The sequence below is a fragment of the Triticum urartu genome, chromosome 2 (genome assembly GCF_003073215.2).
Source record: "Triticum urartu cultivar G1812 chromosome 2, Tu2.1, whole genome shotgun sequence".
In the NCBI taxonomy this organism is placed as follows: Eukaryota; Viridiplantae; Streptophyta; class Magnoliopsida; order Poales; family Poaceae; genus Triticum; species Triticum urartu.
The window spans coordinates 18713651-18725998 of NC_053023.1; the positions used below are offsets into that span (position 1 = coordinate 18713651).

At 46.4% G+C, this 12348-nt stretch overlaps 1 protein-coding gene across 1 annotated transcript; it reads right to left on the reverse strand.

Moving 5' to 3' along the window:
• Positions 1-559: 559 nt before the first annotated feature.
• LOC125535233 (indole-2-monooxygenase-like) lies at positions 560-5884 on the reverse strand (the record flags this gene model as incomplete). Its single annotated transcript, XM_048698288.1, is given in 3 exon segments — positions 560-1335; positions 1438-1866; positions 5296-5884. Coding segments are annotated over 3 exon segments (1590 nt in total). The 3' UTR covers positions 560-708.
• Between the last annotated feature and the right edge of the window lie 6464 nt (positions 5885-12348).

The window sequence follows — 12348 nt, forward strand, 5'->3', positions numbered from 1 at the left end:
ATATACAAAGAAACCGAATAAAGCGTGTGAGAGTAGTTCCACCATGATGGACAATGTGAGGACTCCTTAGTCACTGAAGATGAATAGTGATATATTGTTTCTCATGATGATGCCATGAGTTGGACTATTGATTCAGGTGCACCCTTCCACAACACATCACAATGAGAGCACCTCCCATCATACACGAGTAGAATCACTGGTTCTTGAGGTTGAGAGACTTTGGGTTGTCAAAAAAATGTCCTTAAGGGCACTATTGAAACAAACACACGTTGTAGGTTAGTGCTCGATCATGTGAGGCATATCCCTGATATACGGCCGAAGCTATTGTTAGTGGCCAAGCTTGATGATATCAGACATGTCAATTACTTTGGTGAAGGAAAATAGAGTGTAAGAAAATACTATTTGACAGTGACTCGAGGAACTAAGCACGGTTGTCTCTATCTGACTACAACATTTATGCAATGTAGTGTTGAATATTTCCAAGAAGAACACTTCCGTAGACTTTTGGCACATATCAAACATCGAATATGACCGTTTATGCAGTAGTGTTAATTGCCAGTTAGAAATATGATAATCAATTTAATTCAGTGTGTTCTTTAATTACTGATTACACTTGTGCTTAACAAGAATTCCAAAAAGCCACATTCATGATACTATTAAGGTAGGTACTCAATCTGCTGCGTACACACAATACAATGGACCAATGTATTAATCGTGTGGCACTACGGGAACAAGGAGGAGCTTCTCCTTCCGGTGCACTGTCATCCCAAATACTTCAGTCATATCGATACCACCTTCCATCAACTCCACTGGTAGCTTCCAGTTGAAGTGGTACATTAGATTCGCTAGCATGATTTCAATGGTCGCAATCGCAAAGTTGATACCTGGGCAAATCCTTCGCCCGGTACCAAATGGCAAGTAGAGGAAATCATTTCCCTTATAGTCCATAGCCGCGGCGCTACCGCATTCCATAAATCGCTCAGGCATGAACTCATCCGCGTGCTCCCAACTGCTAGGATCCCTTGAAAGAGCCCAACTGTTAACGATGACACGTATTCCTAATGGTATCATGTAGCCCTTTATGTTGCAGTCAGCCATGGAGAGGTGGGGTACGAGGAGCGGCCCAGGCATATGGAGCCGGAGTGTCTCTTTGATGACCGCCTTTAGGTAGGCCAAACTATTGAGATCATCTTCAGTAACCATTTCTTTGCCCTTGGGTATAGTGCTCCTCACCTCAGCTTGTAGCTTTTTCATGAGGTGGGGGTTTTGCATGAGCTGGACCATTGCATATTCTAACACTATGAATGTTGTATCAGTGCCAGCTTCGAACATGATCTACATATACATACAGAACCATATGTAAGAATCAAATCAACAACATATAAGCTATATGTGTTAATGTGTAGTTGTTGTTTTTACTTGTGAGGTGATACATACCTCTAACTGAGCCTTAATATGATCTCTCGTGAGTTTGTACTCTTGTTGGATAGAAAGCAACACATCGGTGAAGTCGTTGTCCTCGCTGTTGTGTTCTGCCGCCGACCTGCTTGCATGCTCATTGATGATGTTATTGAGCAGGTTGTCCCACATCTTGTTCACCTGCTGGGCCTTCGCGCAAACCATCCTCTTGATGATGTCCAGCTTCACCAACATCGGGAAGTAGTCCTCTAGGTTGAATCCACCCAGGAGAAATGAGTTGGCCTCGACGAGCTCTCGGAAGAGTTTGTTATGACCTTGTTCCCTAAAAAGCTTTCCTGACACAGCATGACACACAATGTCATTGGTGAAGGCGTTGAGAAGGTCACTCATGTCGATGGCGGTACATTTGGAGGCCCCATCGCGGATCTTGGCCACAACCAATCTCACCTGTGAATTCAGAATAATTAATTTTGGCACAACTGATGATGTGGATAGCGTGCATTCATGCATGGTGCAATATACAAGTAAGTTGTCCATATTTAATTTGCCTATTTTTTTAAATATTTTAGTAACTTATTTACTAGCCTTTAGATTAATTTTCATTTAAGAACTATCAATTTGTCTAAACATGGTGTCCCTTGGCCATAAAAGGACTATGAACAATGATTTTCCCTAATGGTGAGCCTACTTCAACTCTTGGGCTCAAATGATTCATGCACAAAGAAAACAATAGGATACTATAACATGAAAAACCAACACAATTACCTAAAAAAGCCACACAAAAACGTATTGTAGTAGATTTAATACATGGAGTAGTATCACTTTGGTATAACATGAAACAAAAGTAATAAGACTACAATATTTTCGAAGAAGAAAAATGCCAAAATTCAAGCTTTGCACACATATTACATAGGGTTTGCACTATAACATACTCCCTCCATTTCTAAATATAATCATTTTTAAAGATTTCAGTAGGACTATATACAGATGTATATAGACATATTTTAGATTGCAGATTCACTCATTTTGCTCCGTATGTAGTCTATATTCAAATCTCTAAACGGTCTTATATTTTGGAATGAAGGGAGTAATATGTAATAACAAAGTACAAATTAGCCAAACTCTCATTCAAACAATTTAAGTAGAAATTGAATCTATATAACTGAGATGGCTCATGCATCATGTCACATCACTTAGATTGAGACCCTTACTCTCTCTCTCTCCTATAAAAATGCTTTAAAGCTCTCAAATACTTAATTAATCTATGTGACGAGTTGGAGCCCATCATTGCAATATGAAAAAATATAATAATCAAAACATTATAATTGAACAAGAAACCAACTGAGACGAAGAAGATGAGTTTTCTAAGACTTAGCCAAACCCATGGAGAAAATATACTATATGCATAATAGAATAATCTCAATATTGAAGGAAAAGATAGAAGATTCCAAGTCTTCTTACCCCGCTTAGAAAAATATCGTCGCGATTGGTCATGTAAACCAACAACCAATAAATAATTAGGAACATATTCCCACGAGTTCACAAAATTGAAAAACAACTAGTCAAAAACAGATAAATATGTAAATGAAACTCGAGAAGGAATGATTGAATAATAAATGGATATTTTTTTGTAGGGGGGCATAATTCAGTTATGCAAGAAAACAAAACTAGGAGGTAGTGCTGCTCCCAGAGTGTACAAAAAGATTTAGAAAGCAAGATGATAAATAGATGGCAACACTAATACACAAATATTTGTAAAGAATAACCAAAAAATGTCTAAATAATGATTCTATACAAAAAAGTACAGTAGGAATAAAGTTACAGAAAAAAACATGCGACGGAGATGTGAAAAAGAACCAGAAATATTGAGTTATACAATTGCACTGTTCCATACTTTACAAGAGTACAAACATCAATAAGAATTAAATGAAATAATAAGGTTCGAGATGAACCATAAAAAGATAGTCCCTCTCTTCCACACACGGGAGCGAGCATGTGCATGTGCGCATGTGCGCAAACTTATTTCTAGACGCGCCGGCACGTAGCGGTAAAAAAATCTGCCGTCCGCATCTGCTTCAAGAATCGTCTATTTGCCAGCTATTATTCCTCGTTTTCAGCTATACAAAATGAACATAATCATACAACTAGTGGACACCAGACACCACGATATACTCCTCCGTTCCTAAATATAAGATATTTTAGAAATTTCACTGTGGAATACATGCGGATCTATACAAACATATTTTAGAGTGTAGATTCACTTATTTTGCTTCATATGTAGTTCATATTAGAATCTTTAAAATGTCTTATATTTAGAAACGGAGGGAGTGGTAAATTTGCATGAAGGGATCGTGTACATAACACTTTTTTAGCAGAATATTCACTTGATCCAAAACCAGCAGTTGGTGGCGCGTCGCCAGCCAACGCCGAATCCGACTCTTCCAATGGCAGTAGCTCTGCCGCGTGCGCAAGGACCCTCAGCGACCAGCAACAAGCGGATGTGCTGCGATGCCTAGACACCCAGAGCGCCCAGCAGCGACTAGCGGCACGGCATGGAGCTCTACAGGTGTCCCGGTGACGGATCTGGTTGCATCTTGGCTTGTCTCACCGTATTAGGTCATCATCTCCTCGACCATCGCCAGCCTTTTAGCTCTCAACTCCCCACCAGCCACATCTGAAGCACGGGCACCGCCATGGATGCTGAAGGGCGCCGGAGAACCCACCTTTTCCTACAATTTTTCTCCTAGGTAACAGATTTTTGAGTTGATTTGGAGAATAGTATATGATTTGGAACTTAGTGGACGAACTGATTGAAATATCTATTATTTGAAATAACTAAAATGGGCCTTTTTAAATAATAATTGAAATCAATCATTTGAAATAATTGAAATCTTTCTTACAAAATAATTGAAATCAGTATTTTAAAAAGTTGAAATTGGTCTTTTCAAATAATATTTGTAGCCAACTTTTTTCAAAATTTGAAAAAGAATGTTTGAAATTCGTGAAAATAGTTTTCTAAAACGAGTGAAATTTAATGTTTGAAATAACTATTTTTTTGGAAATTTTACATATATACTGTAATTAAAATAATACTTTTGAATTATACTAAATTAACTGTTGTAAATATATTATTAAGCAGCTAAATAATCTAGCTCCTAACAAGAAACACCCCTTGCTTTTTTTTTTAGGTGAAGAAACAACCCCTTGCAAAGGATGACTGTCGGCAGGATCGGAATTAATGTTCTGGGCCTGTGATTGGGCTCGGTCCTAGATATATGGACGCTTCAAAAGCTGAATGTGATGGGACCGTAGTGGGGCCTGGCGCTGAAATACAAACCTTGCAAAAGCTAAGATTGGAGTACAGTATACAGTATACTGGTTTCTCAGAAGAAAATAATACAGTATACTGTATCAGGATAGCCCAGCCATACAGAACCTAGCTGGCATCATCCAATTAGTGTGAACCACATAGCATAAAAAAAGTATTAATACGAACCACACCAATCGATACCGATAACGCTCCGACTCAGATGGCAACTCTAGTTTTTTTTTTTAATTTGTTTTTCTCTTTTCGGATGGCAACTTCAGTTATAAAAAACATCAGGGCCGGAATTGTTCGTATCACATGTGTAGCAATTATCATTTGAGAAGAAAAAGGATAGCGCTAGAGAAACCATTTTCGCAGAGCCCCCATGACACAGTCATCGGATAGATGTGTGTGTGCTTGTCCATGCTTGTCCGAGGACCGGATCTCATGGACAGCAGAAAAACAACAATCTATCTAAGAAACAAAATAATCGACAGAACGCATAAAGAAAATTCAGGCAACTGAAAAGATAGCAAACATGCAAAAGAAATTGATGCATTGCTACCCACCTCGTGCTCGCGGGCATGGCGGTAGGAGCGGACCTTCTTGTTGGTGAGAAGGTGCGTGGTGGCGATCTTCTTGACCTGCCGCCAGTGCTCGCCGTAGGGGGAGAAGGCGACGTCCGAGGGGCCGTAGAAGAGGATTTCAGTGACCGGGGAGTAGGGGCGGGACGCGAAGACGTGGTCATGCGTGCGCAACACCGCCTCTGCGGCGCTCGGCGAGGACACCACGAGCGTCGGGACGGCGCCGAGGCGGAGGAGCATGAGACCGTCGCGGCCATGCTTTGCAGCGAGGTCTCGGAGGGAGATGTGCGGGAGGGAGCCAACGAGGTGCAGGTGGCCGATGACGGGGAGCCTCTTGCTGGGAGAAGGCAGCCTGCTCAGCAGCTCTTCTCTGGCTCTCGTCGACGGCGTCGCGAGGCGGCGCACGACCAGGAGGACAAGAAGAGGGCAGACGAGCAGGACAAAGACCAGTCCTAGGGCCGCATGTGGAGACCTCGCTTGCAGCAGCAGCTCATGGAGGGCATGCAACGGATGAACCATCACAGCCGCGCAGCGCTTCCTACACGAGAGGCTGCTTCACTGACTGTTCAGTTCACTGAAGAATGATGTTTCTTTTCCACAGCAGCTCAGCTGGGTTTATAATTAGGGAAACGTTTGTGGCCGAGGCGCCGGCCGAACGCTCGGCCGGTCGCGCCGCGTCACACTTTTTCAATGGCTCTCCGTGGACATATGGGTCCACCACACCACCTTCCCTCATCCTCTTATCCTTTCTCTCTAATTTCAATCCCATCCCACCACAACCACTCTTTGCTAGCCATGGCTAGCCACGCCACAGCCATCTTCCCCGGCGAGTTGTCCTACTGCGGTGCTCGCGCAGCTCCTCCCTCACCCAACCCACGGATGCGGGAGGGGCGGTGTGATGTGGGACGGTAATGCAAATGGAGAGCGCCGGTGACCATGGGACGGGTGGTGTGGCAAGGCACAGGTGCACAGCTGGAACAGCCATGGCGGTGACCGGACAACAGCATTAGCGCTGCAAAACCAGCAGCCGCCGGTGATGGAGACAACACCTCCGGTGCTGCAACTGGCTGACTTTTTTGCTGGAACCATGCCGTCAAAAAGCTGGAACCATGCCGACGAAAAGTTGCAACCAGCGTTGCCGGCGATGGAGATGGCGGGCTCCGGTGCTGCAACCGGCTGGCTATTTTGCTGGAACCATGCCGGCGAAAAGCTGCAACCACGCCGGCGAAAAACTACAACCAGCGTTGCCGGCGGTGGAGATGGCGGGCTACCATGTTTTTTGTTTGATGGAATGAATGTACCAAATTTTTGTTACCGTCGTCTTCGATTTTTGCTACCACTGTCTTTGATTTTTGCTACCACCCTATTTTTGATATTTTTTGCCGGATGCATCTAGAACCAGTACTTCAATTTTTGTGTTACCGCGGTTTTTGTTCTGTGCTACCATGGTCGTTGATTTTTGCTACCACCCTAGCTTTTGATTTTTTTTTTGTTGGATTCATCTTCTTTTGCTGGGAATCACTCCAAATTTGCTACCACCGTCTTTATTTTTTGCTACCGTTGTATTTGATTTTTGCTGGAACCGACACTACAAATTGTTGCGTCGTGGCGGACCAGTGAGCACCGGCGGCAAGCGACTCCGGTGAGCGCGCCGACGAACGGCTCCAGCAAGCTGCTAGCGGTAGGTGTCGGGGCGGACCAGTGAGCACCAGTGCTACAACGACAAGCGGCTCGGGCGAGCGCGCCGACGAGCGGCTCCGCACTCGCCCGACAAGCTGCTAGCGGGAGGCGTTGGGGCGGACCAGTGAGCACGGGTGCTACAACTGGCAAGCGGCTTCAGCGAGCGCGCCGACGAATGGCTCCGGCAAGCTGCTAGCGCGAGGCGGTGAGAGATCATGGAGTTGTACGTGAGCGAAGAGGGGATATTTCTTTTTTTTTCTACTTTAGATCTGACGGTTACGTGTGCATATATCCAATGCTAGGGCGCAGACCGGCCGAAAATTTCGGCCATCGCGCTGGCGCCTAGTAGACGCCTTATAATTGTAGCTGCAGCAAGAGCAAGGCATATTTTTTACATACTTGGAGGACCACCGGGTAGTATTGAATCATCTCAGCCGTTGATTAGCTGGGTAGTTTGATCATTTGTTTGATTTGTAACTTTGTAAAGTCCCTCGCCTGTGACAACCCTCGTCAGGCCTCATCATTGCATCTCCGGTTGTCTGCGGCGCCCAATCAAACTTCTGGGCTCTCGCCATCTGTTGTGCCCTAATGTTGAGGAAGAAGTTGCCATCGTTCAAGACACCGGGCTCCATGCTCTTCCTTCTTATGCTGGCGCTTCCACCCCCCCCCCCCCCCCCCCCCCCCCCCCTCCTCGGTAAGCACGATGGACCTTCGCTGCCGCTTGCGGCGACAGCACTGCAACACTAACGTTCCGCTTGGCTAGCTCTGTACATGTTGATTTCCTTGCGGCTAAACATACTGCCCCACAAGGGTCGATCGACGACGTACAATCGTCTTCGTTGCATCTCATCTTCGCCAGAAATTACTCGGCGGGATAGGTCCCAGTATTGGAATGGATGAATGGTGTCCGCTCAAAACAGGAGAAGAAAATGCATGGGCTTCTGTATGTAGAGTTTTGGTATTTGTTTTTTGTGTCTTCCAATTTTACTGTTTGAACAGAAAATAAGTTTCCAAGAGGTGGAGAACTCAGAGGTAAAACTGAATAAGTCAAGATTTATGACTTTGCATCTTGGGACGAGGGTGGACTCCATCGCGCTCGTAGCCTCCACCTCCCCTAAAAAAGAGCTAGCTAGGGTTCCTCCGCCTCCCGTCGGTGCTGTTGGTGGTCCGCCTCATCTCCGGTGGCCTTAGGGCCATGGGGACAGAGTGGATCCTTATCTTTGACGGTGGGAGGGTTCCGTTTTTAGATATTTTTTTTCAGTTGTGTAGGGTTTGTGTTCTGCTTAGGAAGACGAGACGGCGAGGGCTCCTTGAAGATGGAATAAAAGTCTTCCCGTCTAGCCCCCATTCTGGTGGTGCGTCTAGCATCATATGTAGGTATGTGAAGGTTTATGTGCAGCGGATCTGTCTTTGGTGGATTTGTTCGGATCTGGTCATCGTCCTCTATGTTCATGTGTCTTTAGGTTGGATCCTTCTGATTTATGCTACTCTTCATCGCAACCGTTGCTGGCGTTGATCCTATGAGGCCTTAGCACGACGACTTCCCAACTTTCTACTACAGCAAGTTTTGCCCGTCTGCAGTGAGGGAGGGGCGATGACAGTGGCGTGCCTTCAACTCGCTTCAATGCTTGTAGTCGTCGCTAGGTGGTTTACGGATCTGAATGTATTTTTTATTATTTCTAGTATTTGTTGTACTACCATGATTGAAGATGAATAGATTGAAAGTTTTCCCCGCAAAAAAACGTGTGCTCATCTGAAGAGACTAGATTTTGTAGAGCTAGAATTGTTGTCACAAGGATTAGGATAAGAAAAACACATCACTTCTCTTCTCTCCTTCATGAGAAGGGACAGGGGGTGGGGGACATTATCGGTGCTGGAGACGAATGCCAGTTGATGCTGCGATTGTGGTGACGCTGGCTTGAACCAGCCGTTGGTGATGCTGCAACCTCGGTGGCTACATGCTGAAACCGGTGGGTGACAGATATGTAACTTCGGCGGCAAATAAGAAACCATTGGCAACAGAAGCTAGAACCAACGAGCGGCTGTGCTACAACAATTGGAGCAGACGATGAGTAGCGGCCTAGGGCGGATGTATCGGCTACACCGAGTGTGGGTGTAGCACATCAGCCGTAAGGTCTTCTCGTCGAAGTTCGCATCGCGTCTATTTGTCCCTGGTACGCCCTAGGTCGAGCAGATTCGGGGATCTTCCCTATGCCCGGCTACGCCGCTCATCGGAGTGGCAAAGAGGGTGCTTCGGCTGGAGGGGAAGGTGCTTCTATGAAGCCCAGACGGGTGTGCCCAGGGTGGTCTGAGATAAAGACCGGGCAAGACACCAGCTGTGTAAGCCGGCGTCGCCTCGGAGGTGGCCTTCATGGGACTAAGCGGCGGCGGCATCCTGTGTCCTACTTCTCCTCGATGATGGCGGCGGGCGCGGACGTGCTGGCCGTCACATCCTCGACATCCGCGCATGTGGCTTCTTTCTCTGCGTGCATCGCACGGCTACGCGTGCGTCGACGGCGGATGGCGCGGTCGCAGGCACTGGATGCAGCGATGCCCATGCCGCCGTGCTCCCCGTTGTGCAGCCATGGAGCAACTCGCCACTCCTGATCGAGCTGGCCTGTAGCGGCGAGTTGATGAATCACATGCCGGCTTGGGAGGCAATTGCCTCCGTCGGGCTAGGCGAGGGAGGTGGAGCAGCGAGTTGCCTCGCTCATATCTGGCGGGCTCGGCGGGCCACCCAGCCGGCTTGTATGCCGGAGAACTGCTCTTCGGAAGCCATCAGAAGAGTGGTGAAGGAGGAGATCGGGGAGCGGTGGAGGGTTGTGATTCTTGTCCGGTGTCTAGCCTCGTTTAAATAGAGGGCGAAAGAGAGGAGTTCGGCCAGCGTTGCATTTAATGTCGGCCCAATCATGAGCAGACGTGTGGCCAGAGTATATTTCTCGGCTTTCACGCCGGGTTAATGGAGGCGTATGAACGCGGCGAGCAGGCTTTTTCAACTAGGTGTGCAGCGGGTGCCGCCCTTGGACGGCGCGCCGCTTCAATGGCGAACGCAGTGAGAGGTCGCGTCCGCCCTGAGCCGCCTTCAATACGGAGCGGCGCGCTCTATACCAGCATGAATGCGGGCAACTAGCATCGGGCGTGATGAGCGCGCGGGACGGGGATGGGTTTTTGGCCCACAAACCTTCCCCACTTTTGTCTTTGGTTTGCAAGAGAAATCGTGTCCCCTGTGAACCGATGCAGAACCGCATTGGATGGCTTCGGCAGTCCGAGCAGCACGGTCCGAACGATTATAGAAGGTTTACGGGTCCGCCTTGAAGATGCCCTAATAATCCTATGTTGAATGTAGCTACAGTAATCATTATTGGGCTTTGTTCAGACTTTAGCATATGTTTGTCTTGGCTACGCAACTTCTTGTGAGTGGTGACCCCCAAAACAATGCAGTCAGACATGGTTCGAGCAAGTTAGACTATACATAGTTGGGAGTACCATGTATTAATACCATGCATATGGTACAAGTCTGTGATACTATGTTCATAGTGTATAGTATAATAAACTAGCATTATATGTAATTTTATTTATTACCATGCATAACGCATACTAAACTGTTTATCTCTTCTTTAATTGTCTGCATATGTTACTCTAACTCCTTTTCTCTTCTTTAATTGTCTGCCACATCATCCAAATACATGATACTGACTAAGAGCATCTCCAACAGCCTTTGTATATTGGATTGCTAAAATGATATTATAACAAGAGGAGAAAGAAGGTTTACAAAGCTAACATGTTCTTTGCCTTGGTAGACTTTGTATATCGCATTGCTATATTTGCATAAAACGCACAATGACATGTGAGGACAGTTTGTCATAGACATATCATATGAATATTATCACGTGTACGCGTGCGGTGTCCACACACGTACACTTTCACACATGCATACATGTCCACACACATACACGTGTATGTAGATGTGTACATGTACATGTACACATACACACGCGTAACACGTACAGCTGTACACACAACCCACACAAGCAGCACACAGGTACACGCATGTACACGTACACATGATGCACACACGCAGCACATACATACACATACATATCACACACTGACCCACTAGTCATTGAGATAAAAGTATGGAGGAGGCCATTTTTACGAAGCCTTGTCAAAATTCAGCAAGTGTCTTTTGAGTTTGCAAATATGCAAAGTGGGATTGTAGATTTAGCAAGCTTTAAAACAAAATAGATTGGAGACCACTTATACAAAGGTTGCTGAAGAAGGTTTTTTGCCCAAGGTTGCTGAAATAACAAGTGAGTGTAATTATAGAAAGGCTTATGGTGCAAAAAAAAGGGCTTATGGTGCAGCCGGCGTCATAGACGATTTTGTTGACCGCTCCAGCGGGTCAACACCACAAATTAAACGCCGGGATGCATGCTCCGAATTATTCGACGTGGAACCTGACAAGCATGCATGCGGCGTGCAAGATTACATACACAGCCTGACAAGCAGCATGCATGGGGCGTGCAAGATGAGGTAATAGCACTGCAGGTCCCTGAACTTGCATGTCAGGTGATGGTTTAGTCCTTAAAGTTGAAAAAGCTGATTATTTCATCCCTCAACTTGTCATGGATGTGCAAGTTTAGTCCACAGCCAATCCGAACGCGCCAAGTGGAGCCAGGTGGACTGGGCTGGTCAGCGCCGTGAGTTTTTTAGTTAGCCCCCTCCCTTTGTGACGAATCAACCCGCAGTACTACTCGTCCCCCTCGAAGCAAAAAATACCTGAATTTATTTTGTCCCCTCCCCACCCCAATCATTCATCCACTTGGCTTGGTTGCTGTCTTGCTCGCGCCGACCGCGTGCGCCGGGTGCTGGCTGACGTCAGCCACCATGGCGGCGTCGTCGCCGGAGTATCAAGTTCCTCCTCCGACCGCGCATCAAGTTCGCCCGCACGGCGTCTTTCCTCCCGACTATGGTGCGTCCTCCTCCCCTCTCTACTCTGTTCCTCCCCCTCCTCCTCTGGTTTGATCGTCCTCCCGCGTCCTTCGCAGCACCGGCGGATCACCCCCTTTGGATAGCGTTGCGGGTATTTGCGTTGGAATTCTGTGTCTATACAGCTTCCGGAGTTGCGAAGCTGGTTATTGAGGTGGTCGTTGATTTCAGGCTAGGTTTAGGGTGCGAAATTTTGGATTTCGCCAAGAAGCTAGGGTTCTTGTGCAGCAAATGTTCTTTCGGGCACAATGTAGTATTGTTGCTGTTGTTTGGTAGATACTCAGCAAGTTCTATCTGAATTTAGTTAGCTAACTGAATTTAGTCAGCTAACTAAATTTAGTCAGCTAACTGAATTTAGTCAGTTAACTG